General features: G+C 47.4%; 1 protein-coding gene across 1 annotated transcript in view; it reads right to left on the bottom strand.

The window, feature by feature from the left end:
• si:ch211-186j3.6 (neural-cadherin) overlaps positions 1 to 14,045 on the bottom strand; it is a 593,489-nt gene that overhangs the window by 103,173 nt on the left and 476,271 nt on the right. Inside the window, exon 30 of the mRNA XM_068311636.1 lies at positions 13,047 to 13,170. Within this exon, the coding sequence (XP_068167737.1) occupies positions 13,047 to 13,170 (124 nt within the window). The remainder of the gene's footprint in view (positions 1 to 13,046; positions 13,171 to 14,045) is intronic.

Genomic DNA, 14,045 nt, shown 5'->3' with positions numbered 1-14,045 from the left:
ACGGCAGCAGAAGGGAGGGGCCCAAACCTGCATCATTGGGCGTCGCCGGGCATGGGCGGACAGGCAGAGGCTGGCAGTCCGGAGCCACAGGAGGCGGCAACGGAGCCACAGGTCGCAGCGGGGAATAGGGGGTGGCTGGCATATAGCCACGGAGGAACCGCCGGTTGCGTAAAGTCAAGCGGCCCGATCCATCCACCTTAACCCGATACTGGTCGTGGCCAAGCGACTCCACCACCACTCCCGACCTGTCCCACTTGTTGGGGCTCGGGCCCTGCTGATTCTGGAGAAACACCCTCGTACCGGGTGCCAACGGGCAGAGCGGCCTCGAGTGAGTCCTCAGGGACTCGGCGGTACGGGACATCCGGGTCCGAAGGGCATCCTCCTTCGCCGCCCAAGCCTGGCGCCAGAGTGGGCGGACACGAGAGTCCGAGAACTTCTCAAGCTTGGTGGCAAAGGAAAGCGAACCACGAAGGGGGCGACCATAGACAATCTGCGCCGGTGAGAGGCTGCAGTCAGGGTCGGGCGTGTTGCGCAACTGTATCATGGCACGCAGAAAACGGTCGTGATCGAGACTGCCTGTCGGGCCAGTGTTGGACATCAGGAGGCGTTTCACAGTCTTAACCGCAACTTCTGCCCTCCCGTTCGACTGCGGGAAAGCGACGGAGGACACCCGATGCTCAACGTTCCACAAGCGGAGGAAGTCTTGCATCTGGCCCGCCATGAACTCCGGGCCACCATTGCTAGAAAGTTCCTCTGGGACGCCAAAGGAGCCGAAGAACAAACGAAGGTGGCGAACCAGGCCAGCCGAGCCTCCCATATCAGTGCCCGCAGTGGAGCACAGGACCTCCACCCAGCCCGACAGACGATCCCCGACAACAAGATAGTGGCGGCCCCCATAGTCAAAGAAGTCAGCAAACACAGCCTCAAACGGGGTGGACGGCGGTGAGGACGGCAGGGGGGGCGTGGCTGTCTGCGACGGCGCATTGCGGTTACAGTCCGCACATCTGTACCTGGTGGCTCGGATGCCCTCTGACATCCCAGGCCAGTAGACGATGGCACGGGCGCACCGCTCCATCGCAGAAATCCCCTGGTGGGCTGCATGGAGGTTCCGAAGGACTCTGTCACGGAGGGACGGCGGGACCACGACACGGTCACAATACAGCAGGACGCCATCCTGTGCGTAAATGGAGTCGCAGATCGAAGACAGACTCGCCAGGGCGGGGTCGTTCACATCGACTCTATCCTCGTGCTCAATCAAGTACAGAAGGCGGCCGAGGCATGCGTCGGCCGCGGTCTCCCGTGCGAGGAGGGACCAGGAGATGGCACCGAGCCCCTCAGCATCGTCGCGGATGGAGGCCATATGCGCGGACAATCCTAGTGTGAGGCCGTCCGCTGAGCCCGAGGGAGAAGGATGCCTGGAGGTTGCATCAGCGGCATGGTTGCTCTTGCCCGGCAGGTGCACAATATCGAAGCGCCACGGGAGGGTGCGCTGCTTGAGTCTAAACAGGCGTGAATTTGTAATTTCATCCAGCGTGCGGTCGCCGAAAATCTTCACCAAAGGCTTGTGGTCGGTAACCACGACAAGGTTGTCACACCCCTGTGTAAAGTATCGTGTCTGCTCCAGACCCCAGGCCACGGCCAGGGCCTCCCCCTCCACGGCCGCATAGCGCTGCTCCGCCGGGGACAGGAAGCGTGAACCGGCGAGGGTGATCCTCCAGCCTCCTGGGCAACAGTTCGGCACGCTCAAGGTGCAGCTGCAATGCTGCTGGAGCAGAAAGTAACCAATACCACGCCTGGACCAGTCGGGACGGAGGCAGGTACGCCGCTGCATGTCGTAGATCTCCACGCCCTCACGGATGGCCTCAACAATGGCGCGTTTGGACAGGCGGAAGGCTTCCTCCAATTCAGGCAACCACGCGAACTTACAGCGCGGGCTGAGGAACGGCTTGAACGGAGCCATCGTGTCGCGCAACTGGGCGTAGTTATCCACCTGGTTGACAAGGCCGAACCAGCTCCTTATATCCGTCGTAGACTCTGGGGCAGGGAAATCCCGGATAGCATCCAAGTATTTGGGGAGAGGCTCGATGGTGGCATCCGACACCCTAAATCCAGCGAAATCAACATCTCTCTCCGCAAACTGGAACTTATCCGGGTTCAGCACAATGCCTGAGCGACCAACACGTGTCAAGAAGTCAATTGTCCTCCACCAGTGCTGTTCCAGATCGGTGTCGTAGTGAATAGTATCATCCACACAACGTTCTTTGCGCTCATAGTCTGAGAGGACAGCATCAAAACGCCGGTTGTAGCCATCCCCCGATGACAGGAAACCTTGTGGAGCCCTTGTATAGCGCCAGTGGCCGAAGGGAGTGATAAAGGTGGTCAGATGACGATCTGACTCACGCAAGGGCACACTATGGTAGCCGTTCCAGGCGTCTGTGACAGTCTTCCATGTGCCTTTCGGGATCCGACGTGCAAGGTGGAACGGGGACTCAGAGGCGAAAGTCTCCCGCCGGCAGAACTTGTTGAGAGGGGAGAGGTCCACAGTCCTGCGGGGGGAACCGTCATGCTTCCGAGTGACCACCATACGATGGCACCAAGACACCGGTTCGCCATACGGCACACGTTCAATGACCCCAAGGGCCTCGTCGCGCAACAGGTCATCGTGGACTCTCTGCTGCCAGTGCAGAGGCACCACGGCCGCAGTGTGGCATGCCTTCGGCGTGGCGGCAGGATCCACGTGTATCTCTATGGGTGGCCCCTCCATGCACGGCAGCGCTCGATGTGGGCAAGTGTTGAAGGTGGATGAGGCGTACCTCTGGAGTAGCCAATCCTTCATCCGGCTGTTGTTCTCTGGCATGCAAGGGAATGGTAGGGTCACAGGGCGTGCCGGAGGAACCGTGCGCTGGGGACACGAACACTGGGAACCAAGAGGGTCACTCGGATCGGTGCAGCCACCGCTGGTGGATCGTATGGCAGAGATAGATAATGGGTGGCTCGGTGTGTGCACAATGACAGGCCCAGACTCACCTCCGGGTCCCCTGCCGATGTCACCCAACGGAAAGTTCTTAGGCAAGAGGCCAAGATTGAGTAACGAATCGTAGGAGAGGTACATCGCCTGGACCGAGCTGCTCACGTACACCATGGAACGGCAGGAGGAGACTTCACCACTGCCGGAGGTAGTGGAGAGCCTAGCGAAAAAAGCGCCCTCGACAGCGATGGGGGAGTGGTTGGCGGCTGACATGCTGAGGCGGATGGGACGCAGGTCGTCACGCGAAAAACCACAGGCCAGGAACTCCTCAAGAGACCAGAGGTCAGACTGCGCACCAGTGTCCGCGATGGCAGATACCCTTGCCGCAGTACCCGAGCCCTGGCCGTCAGGGCCGCCACGCAGACCGCCTGACCTGTCAACACAGATGGTGATCTGAGCTCGAGGATGGTCCCTCGTCCTCGCTCGCCTCCATTCGCCCTTTGAGAAGATGTGGTGCTCGAGAACGACAGGCGAGTCGACATGGCTCCCACGGCGCCGGCCAGGGCGGGCACTAGGCTCTAGATCGGTTCCAGCTCCATGGTAGCCTGTTGACTGCTGGCGGGTGGCTGCTGTCGCCTCTTGCGTCGGCGAGCCCTATAACAGTCAATACAAAGCTGGTGGGGCTTGGTGTTCCATCCGCGAGACCCTTCCGTAAAGACATTGAAGGTGCCCCTGCACTCCGGGCACGAGGCCATCCTGGCCTTATTCGCTGGGCCTGGGGTTGGGGTGGAGCTCACCTGTGGGCCTCTCCTTAAGCGCTGGAATGATGACATGGCCGACAGAGCCAAGGAAGGGAGAGCATTACGAGCCATCTCTTTGTTCTCGACAAGTGCAACCACATCGTTAACTGGTTTGTTCAGGATGTCGGATGTGCTCAGCACCTCGCGGCGTATGTCCGAGTCATAAATCCCATTGATCAGGACATCACGGATAATGTGGTCAGTATAGTCCACCGCCTTGCCACACTCACACACCGCAGCGTAGGCACATGTCTCTGCTCTCCCCCGCACCCTGGCAGTGAAGGCGCGGAAGGTCTCGTCGTGCTCCTGGCGTAGCTGAAGCAGTTCGGTACGCAGTACACATGTGGCAACTGGGATGACTGCTAGAGAACGCATGGCGGCGATGAGATCTGGCAAAGACCCTGAGGCAACGGTAGGGTTGGCTTTCAGCAGGCTGTCACCAAGTTCAGGCCCAGCACACTGGAAGAGCTGGAAAGGGGCCTGGGCAGCTCCTATGCCCGAGCCAGTGCAGAAGACTTCCCAACGACGGAGGAACACGTTCCATTCCTCAATTGACACACCAACGTCGACCCTCGGCCGGTCCAGTTTTGGGCCCTGAGGGGTTGGGGCGTGGGCCGGGGCTGCCATGACAGCCGGCGCACTCTGATGGGCAAGTCCATGATTATTCAACAGAGCGATGGCGAGAGCCTCCGATACGTCATTCGTCCTGAAAGCGCAGTCAGGCACGGAGCATTCGACGACAACCATGGCTTCTTCATGAAGAAATACACTCCTCAATGCCAATTATTGCTTTTTAATGACAACGATGAAGAAGCCCTGCAGTGAAAACACAAAACAAAAATACAAGATATTTCCCAAAAGTAAATACAAGCATATATTTCTTTTTAAATAAGTAAACAGAATAAAGTAACAAACTGCATAATTCCAAAAATACTGTGACCAAAGAAAAGACAAACTTACAATAAAAGAGTGGGAACGGCTAAACAGCTTCCAAGCTCCATGAGGGAATGTCCATCCAAACGTGAACCTCATAACAGCAACAGTGCAGCAACGGAACGGCTTATGTCACATGACAGCCTGATGTCACATGACTCTAACACAAGAGAACAGGGAACCTAATATAGCACTGCCCCCTTGTGGCTGGCTGAGAACTCTTCACATAGGCTATCACTTACTACATAAATTGCATTTGATTTGCATTGCCTATACTGTAGGCTACACCCTAAAATTATCGAACCAAACCTGCATGCATATAAGACAAATCAACACATAACTGCAAAATATCTATCTGCAAATTTATCTAATTACATTTTTCTCACCAAGCATATACAGTAGATCTCCATATTCGTCCTGTTTTTCAGTTTCATGTTGTGATGGCATGTTCTGCATTTGACTTTTCTTTTTAGCAGTTTTCTCTTTTGAAGCCACTTTATCAGCTTCAGGGCGTTTCTTTTCGAGGTCCCCCATTAATAAGCTTCTTCCGTCGGGTAAATCTGCTCATTGTTTTCTGTATGTGAAAAAGAAAAGCATTAAACACATCCTGCTAGAGGTGGACGTAGGTTGAGTTTTCAATCCCGCTCTCAGCACGTCACCAACGTGATGACGTAAGACGTCAACGCTATACGTACGAGTGTGGTGGTCAGACTGGAGAGATGGAAACCGAGTGCTTTGAACTGAACCGACGAGTCCGGCGGACGCAGGCTCAAAAGAACGTCTGTGTGGAGACGGATGTATGAGAGTCCACGGCCGTCAGTGGAACTAGTGGTGGTGAGTACCATGTTTGTTTGCTGGCTCACATGAATGATAGCAGCTAACGGCGTTAGCTCTCGCTTCCCACCTAAAGTTACTACCGCGAGATGTATAATGTGTATTATTGGAGAGAAACAGTATTTCTGGACCCTAACTGGTACATCATGACTGTAGCATCTCGCTTGTTTTTGTTTTGTTTTGTTTTTTCGTGCACGTCCAACTTAACTTAGTTAATCAAGCTCACCTGGCTGATCTCTCTCTCTTTCTCAATTCAGTTCAATTCAATAAGCTTTATCGGCATAACTGTACATTACAGCGACAACAACAACGGAGCTATCTCACCACAGACACTTTTCATTTCATCCTCTGTCCAAGGACTGATGTTTCCGATGTCTCTCGCTTCGTTCCGTTGATATCGCTCCACAACTCGAAACAGGCGGGTGTCAGACGGCGGTCTGGCATCACGAGTGACGTCACAGACAGTAAAAATCAATCTGAGTGTTTTGAGCTGTTCAGACTGAAACACATCTGTCCAAATGCGATTTGAAACTACCTCCCGAAGGTGGTTTCGATCCGGTTTGCAAAAATCATATTTCATGTGATTTGTGACTGTTAAGACTTCAAAAGAAGTATCCGGTTCCCATCCGTATTGGCTAAAAATCGGATTTTGCATGGCAGTCTGAACGCAGCCTTTGTGTGTGTGCGTGTTTTAAAGTGTGCAAATACCTTTTTCTCTTTATTTTTTACCTTTTTCATTGTTAATAATACTAATTCTTTGTCGTCTAAATTGCAGTTCAAAATCTATATCAGGCCTTGTCCTGGTACAAAAAAATTCTTCGGCTGTTAATTGATCGACAATGTCTGCTGCGTTTGAGCGTGTTGGGGTTGTCACTGCTCCAATCGCAGAGCTGTTCATTGCTGCCCTCAGCAAATACAAGGAACTCCTTAAAGCTACAACAGTCAGGTGAAACTCAGTGGGTTTGCCATACAGTGTGCCACTGCAATTGAGGATGATCCAGGAATAGTGAACACAGTTAAAGCCTTTAAGATGTCTGGAAAGCTGCTTCCCCTGAAAAGAAAGCCAGCTATAACGCTAGATTAACACTGATGTTTGAAAGATGGAAGACAAAAAAGTTCATTGTTGAATTGTGACACTGAAATATTTTCTGACTTGATATTTTGATAACAAAACATTTCATTTTTTTGATAAAGAAATATTTTATTTCATTTCATTTTTTTTCCAGAGAAACATTTTATTTGTTGTATTTAAACTTCTACTGTTGGTGTTGGCAAGTTTTTATTCAGCCAAGCTTATCCTATTTTTCAATTGTACTGTTACAATGTTGGGAAGTTGCAATAAATATCAATGCAATAAGTTCTATGTCCCTGTGTTTTGTCTCTCCTTGGTCTGGAACTTCTGCGAGTTTTGAGGCATTGCCAGCCTTAAAATCCTGGGCTTGCACTAGGAGCTAGTATGACTAAGCCACTGTGGCTCAGTGTAAAAGAATTGAGCAAGCCACGAAAAGCCACACTCTGTGTCCAAGACAGTGGCGCACGGGCGGACGACCAACGCTCGTCGCGGGGGGCGTGGAGGTGTAAGGGGGTCCTCCCCCGGGAAATTTCTTAGAAAATGGGGTTGTTTTCCTGCATTTTGAGGGCAAAATCTTCTGTTCAGTTTACCTACAAAAATACACTAAAGTCAACAGTTCAAGCTGAACTATCTTTATTTCTGTCCTACTTTATGCAGGTATGAATGTGAGATTCAACAATTGAAACCTTGCATTCACTATGTGAAGATACAATCATACAAAATATTACTCAATGTTTACTTGCAAGTTTTACTTAGACTAGAAGACATTTCAACTTTGACCACCACCAACACCATTGGTATGCCATAGTTTATTTTATTTATTTATTTTTAATCCAATAACATGATTTTTCATTTCAATTTAAAAAGGCATATAAAATATCAAGCGAGGTGAATACACATTTACATGCATCACTGGTTATTCCTGCCGGTCACAGGGAGCAAAAGTCTAAGACTACAAACAAGTATTGATAATATCATTCATTTACCTTCTGATCGGTCTGTCACCACTCCTCCCCCCTCTCAGCATTCACCATTTGTTTATTAATGAGGACTTTAACACAAACTCTACTATAAAACACTGGATTCTTTTGATCGATCGTCCTCGCCTTGTCTTACACCAATTCACGGGTTCAGCTTGTAAAAAAACAATATTTTGTTTTTCATTGGACGCGAGGAGGTCTGACCCCAGTGCATAGTTAAAGGAAATAAAGGAAATAGCGGCGCTCGCTAGCGGAAGTAGCGGTGCTATTTGCGAGCGAAAAAGTTGTAAGTTTTAGCCTTTATTCCGTAAAAATAAGAACGGCGCTGTGGCTACACAGTATAAAAACCTTGTAGCCAATCTGGAATTTACTTCTTCTATGGCGAATGGCTAGCGCAAGCCCAGAAATCTCATTTGTAAATACTTTATAAGGCATAGATAATCTCCACTTTAGATGAGCTCACACAAAATGCTTAATTAACGAGTAGTAAGTACTTTGTAACAGCCTGAATTCACGAATTCCTCCATTAATAACTTTATAAGCCATCCATTGGAAATGAAATTTGTGAGATTTTATAAAGCATCTACTAACACACCATTAGTACATGTCTGAATAGTGGGCATGTAAGAGCATGCAGACATGAACATCTAAATATATTGTTCATTATTTACATAGGCTTTCTAAATGATCCTACAAACAACTGAGAAATCCTAACTAACTGGTGGGTAAGTGAAGTAATACTTAATTTAGAAATGCTGAATTAATCATTTATATAGATGAGCTTATTAATGAAGAGTAAAACATTTATAACTGATTAATAAACCACATGCTAATGAGTATTTACATCAGAATCGTGTTTTATAAATGATGAATTCAGTGTTTACTAATCCATAACTACTGTGCTTCTAAATGATGAGTAAAAAATTATAGCTGTGTTTATAAACTACATACTAATGAGTATTCATGTGTTATAGATGATGAATTCAATATTTATTAATGCTTAAGTAATGTTTAATAGTGTGTACTCATTATAAAGTCTTACCCAAAGTAGGAAAACAAAAGTTACAACTTAGTAACAGCCAGGGTGTGATTCATCAAAATAACACAGGGAGATTTTTTTTGTTTAGAATCACGAAAAAAATAATCAACAGGCCTTATTCATTTTAGGCTAAAGATCCTGGACAATTGAACACTCATATTTAATACATATAATATCATATAAAGGGAGTTTTTCCTTGCCACTGTCACTTATGCTTGCTCTGGAGGGTCCTGTTGGGTTTCTATATACTGTATGTTAAAGCGCTTTGAAATATCTGCGTTAGAATAATGTATATAAGCTATCCCATATTTACTCCTTTACATTTTTTTATTCTTTGCACTGCAGAGCATGACCATGTAAATGTTTACATCTGTGTGTGTCTTGCCATGCATTGAGTCCTTTTTCAGGGAGATAACATTAACGATGGGAGTACCAGAGTGACAGCAGAAGGTCACTTGAGCAGGGCGTGACCTCTGAACTGCTGATAATGAATGTGTTTGGTTCTTGCTTTTATAGGAGAGAATGCCATAAAAAGAAGAATTATTACTCTTTTTTATGGCATCATGCCACAGGTGTTGTTTTACTGTTGTTTACTATCCCCCATCCCTTAGAAAATCAATGTAAGCAGGGAACGCCTCAAGAAAATAAAAGAGGATTTGGCAGAGCCATGCTTCAGAGCAGGTCTGTAACTTAGCATATCTCTGTCCGTTCTTCTCGCGAGTAAAAATAAAACCGTTGTTTTCTCTTTTTTATGACTGTGTTTTAAGTGTTCTAGTATGCTCGAACCTGACAGTCTGCTGATGTGATTAAGCACGATTAAAAAAAGGTTGATTGATTGATTGACTTTATTGGGGTGGGCTTTGTCATTAACTGACTTTGTAGCAGCACTAATGCCACGATGCCAGTTGGCTAGGGTAAAGGTAAAGATGCACTTTCACCACAAAAAGAAAATAATAGGGAAACAGAAAATGTCACAGGAAACAGGTACGTAAGATGGTAAATACCACCAAAGACAAGGACTGAAAAACAGGAGCATAATAAGAGATGCAGGAAGAATGAGGTCAGCAAGAAAATAAGAAGGAATGTAAGTTCCGGGTTTGAGTCCCGCTCTGTGCAGAATTTGCAAGTTTCTCCCCGTGTGTGCGTGGGCTCTCTCCGGGTTCTCCGGCTTCCTCCCACGTCCAAGAACATGCGCTTCAGGTTAATAAGCCGGTCCCATATTAACCGGTTGTCTTCGTCTCCCATATAAAATCGAGACCAGTACTTAGTACAAGATGCAGCTTTTAAGCACAAGTTTGAGAGACTCCTCTTACCAGACAAATAGGAGAAAAATGCAGCCTCCTTTTTCCACTTCATTGTATTAATTGGTTTGATAATTTTGAAGACTTTCTTATAGCACGCAAGCATAACTGGATATATTATAAATAAACACTGGATGATTATTATTGAATATGGGTCTTCATTGATCATTGAATACGTTACTGTGCTTTAGCTGATCCAGAGTCCACCTTTTGTGTCAGGGCTGTTCATAAATGGTTGTTTTTGAAAAGTCTGTTGGAATTCTGTGGTGAAAGTGTTTTATCCAGCAAAATACCAAAATAAAACCAAAGTACAAGGAGGGTGTTTTTACAGCCAAAACAGGAATTATTTTATTGATACGTAGATCATCAGTACAGATCAATTGGGAACAGCCCCTGGATGCATGTCTCCTGACCCTTTTATAGTCACAGTCCTTCATTCTTGTGTACATGAGAGGTTCGCGTGTCTTATTCATGGGAAAACAGGAAACATCAGATTTCCCGGCAACTATCCAAACCTAGGTAACCACCCCATGTCAGGTTGACCCGCTTCCTGTCTTCCTGTTTTTTGGACAATCTGGTTATTCGCTGCCAAACTTGAAAATGTGTTTCTTCTGATTTGAAATGTGACCTACGCATGCATTATTTCGCTTCCACAATTCCTCTAGCACACTGATTGTCAACACATGCATTGCATACTTATTTTTCACTTTATTGCTCCAGTGAAAGTAGCAGCATAATGTTTATAAATTAACCCACAGACCAACATTTATCTCTTTTATTATTGAATCTTTGACATAGGTCTAAAAAGATTCACCCTAATAATTTATTGCTATTGGTGTGATGCATCTTTGTCCACAAAAAAATTGCAACACAGTCCATGTGCACAAACATTGTGGCACAGTCCATGTGCCATAATGTTTTTAGTTTTAGTAGTATATGCACTTATGAATGCTGTTCCTGTTGTTCAAAGTCAGCGTTATTGTCAAGTGTATAATATATGCACGACATACAGCACAGATGAATTGCAGTCCTCTCTGACCCACGGTAGACAGGCAGTAGAACAGACAGTAGAACACAGACAGTATAACACAGGCAGTACAACACAGGCAGGACAACACAGGCAGTACAACACAGACAGTACATCAGACAGTACAGCACAAAGTATGAGATGAAACAAAAGGGGTGGTAAACATCTCTATACACTCTTTAATCCCGTAGGGGAAGTGACGTGTGCACAGTCCCTGAGTTGACGGGGGGAAAGAGAGATAGGTAGTCAGGTGCTGGGGGGAGGGCAGGGCAGAGTGAGAGTAGAGTTCAGGGTTGTGGCAGGGGACAGAGCAGAGAGGGAGTTGACCCCCCTGACCCCCTGGTGAAATAAACTGTCCTTGAGCCTGCTGGTTCTGGCCCGAAGACTCTGCAGTCCTACCTAAAGGCAGCAGGCTGAAAAGGCTGTGAGAGGGGTGGGTGGGATCACCTGCAATGCTGATGGCTTTGCGGGTGAGGCGGGTGTTATGAATATCTGTGAGGGAAGGGACAGAGACACCAGTGATCTTTTCAGCTGCTCTCACGATGCGCTGCAGGGTCTTACGGCAGGAAACGGTGCAGGCACCGTACTACACAGTGATGAGCTGGCCAGGATACTCTCGATGGTGCCTCTGTAGAAGGTGAGCATGATGGGGGGTGGGGCTCTTGCTCTCCTCAGTTTGCGGAGGAAGTAGAGGCGCTGTTGGGATTTTTTGGCCAGTGATGCGGTGTTGCGGCCCCAGGACAGGTCCTCGGAGATGTGCGCACCCAGGAACTTGGTGCTGCTGACCATTTCCACTGCAGCACTATCAATAGTTAGTGGAGCATGCTGGGTGCATGCTCTCCTGAAGTCCACAACAATCCCCTTCATCTTCTCCACATTCAAATGGAGATTGTTGTCCTTGCACCACATAGCCAGGCGGCTCACCTCATTTCTGTAGGCTGTCTCATTGTTGTTGTTGATGAGACCCAACACAGTTGTGTCGTCTGCAAACTTTATGAAGAGGTTGGAGCTGGAAGTTGGTTTGCAGTCGTGGGTCAGCAGAGTGAAGAGGAGGGGTCTCAATACACATGCTTGGGGGGCTCCCGAGTTCAGAGTGATGATGCTGGAGGTGTTGTTATCGACTCAAACTGACTGTGGTCTCCCTGTCAGGAAGGCCAGCAGCCAGTTGCATAGGTAGATGTTGAGTCCAAGCTGGTCCAGTTTATGGATGAGCTGCTGGGGGATGATAGTGTTGAAGTCGATGAATAGCATTCTGGCGTACGAGTCTTTGGTCTCCAGGTGGGTGAGGGTTGAGTGTAGGGCAGTGGACATAGCATCATCGGTTGAGCAGTTGGACCGGTAAGCAAACTGAAAAGGGTCCACGGTTGAAGGGAGGGCATATATTATGTTGTGCATGACTAGCCGCTCGAAGCACTTCATGAGGACGGGAGTGAGTGCAACTGGGCGGTAGTCGTTGAAGCTGGTCGGGGGCGACTTCTTCGGAACTGAGATGATGGTGGTGGCTTCGAGGCCAGAGGGGACAACAGCCTGGCTCAGGGAGATGTTGAAGATGTCTGTGAAGACATCTGTGAGCTCATCAGCGTCAACACCTGGTCACCAGGAGGGGTTGGAGTCTTCTGTGCCAGGATGCTGTTGTCTGCCTCAAAGCGCGCAAAGAAGTCATTCAGCTGATTCAGCGAGTGGTGGAGCTTTCGCAGGACTGAGGTAGGGGCTTGTAGTCCGTAATGGACTGAATGGGTCTAAGTCCAAAAAAGTTGTTCTGCGCATGTCAAGCAGAAACTCACGGTAGTATGAGCGCCTTGGGGCAAGTAGACATGATGAAGATGGACGTGACAAAGATGGCCAAACACACGGAGAGACAAGACACAAAAAACACGAAAAAACCACTCTATCAGTAGATAGTGTTTTTTATTTGTTTTTTTACTGCCATCAGCAAAAAAACAAATAAAAAACATAAAAGCATAAAGATCATAAGAACATATCTCCTACTTGAGACAAGGACATTGGGAATGTTTAAACCTGTTCATTATCCATTATCCATTCAGAATCCATTATTAATACATTATCAGCCAGAGTTGTAAGTGTGTGTTACCTTGCTGTCCACGATGAAGTTGCGGATGCAGCCGGTGAAGTGTTTGTGCTGAAGCTGAGGGTAGATGTATGGGATATCCTCGTTCACACCACCCAGCTGCAGTACGTGACTCCTATACAGGTGTCTGAAGCACATGAAAATAAGGGTGCTCAGTATAGATCATGTAGATAATGTCATGTCAATGTTGTTTGGTTAGACTTAGCAGAATTACCTTAAAATAGATATTATACATTAGTGACTTCTGGAACATTACCACTACAGAAATGAGTCCTTAAACCAGGTGGTTTTTTGTTGTCTTTTTTTGTTTTTTGTTTTTTTTTTTGCTTCTAGTTCCCTCGTTGTATGACTGAACTAAACCATAGAACAATATAAAATGGGTAGGTAGAGTCCTTAGTATACCATCTAATGGTTAATAATTTTGTCTGTTAATATTTTGTCTGGAGCATATCCAGCAAACTAAACTTGCACCCCTATTATCAAATTAATATTAGGTAGTAGTAATATGTGTGTGTATATGTGTGAGTGTGGGTGTATGTGTGTACATATCAATTTTGAGTGTAACGCCCGTCACTTCACAGGAAGAGTGGTCCTCTGTTGTCAACCAGTTACCCAGTCCCTCCGTTTGTTCTCTTATCTATTATCTATGTAGTAGGATTTAATTTTACTTCTTCATTCTTAAATTCTCCTTATTCTGTCTGTCTGTCTGTCTGTCTCTCTCTCTCTCTCTCTCTCTCTCTCTCTCTCTCTCTCTCTCTCTCTCTCTCTCTCTCTCTCTCTCTCTCTCTCTCTCTCTCTCTCTCTCTCTCTCTCTCTCTCTCTCTCTCTCTCTCTCTCTCTCTCTCTCTCTCTCTCTCTCTCTCTCTCTCTCTCTCTCTCTCTCTCTCTCTCTCTGTGTGTGTGCACGAGTGGTTGTGCGTCTTTGATGTGGTTCCATGATGTGTTAACAATACGCCCGGAGCATGTGAAAGAATATTTACATTAGAGACACTGTGTCTGTGA

The sequence above is a fragment of the Antennarius striatus genome, chromosome 1 (assembly GCF_040054535.1).
Source record: "Antennarius striatus isolate MH-2024 chromosome 1, ASM4005453v1, whole genome shotgun sequence".
NCBI lineage: Eukaryota > Metazoa > Chordata > Actinopteri > Lophiiformes > Antennariidae > Antennarius > Antennarius striatus.
The sequence above is the reverse complement of the archived record's forward strand: the minus strand, read 5'-3'. Positions and strand labels throughout refer to the sequence as shown.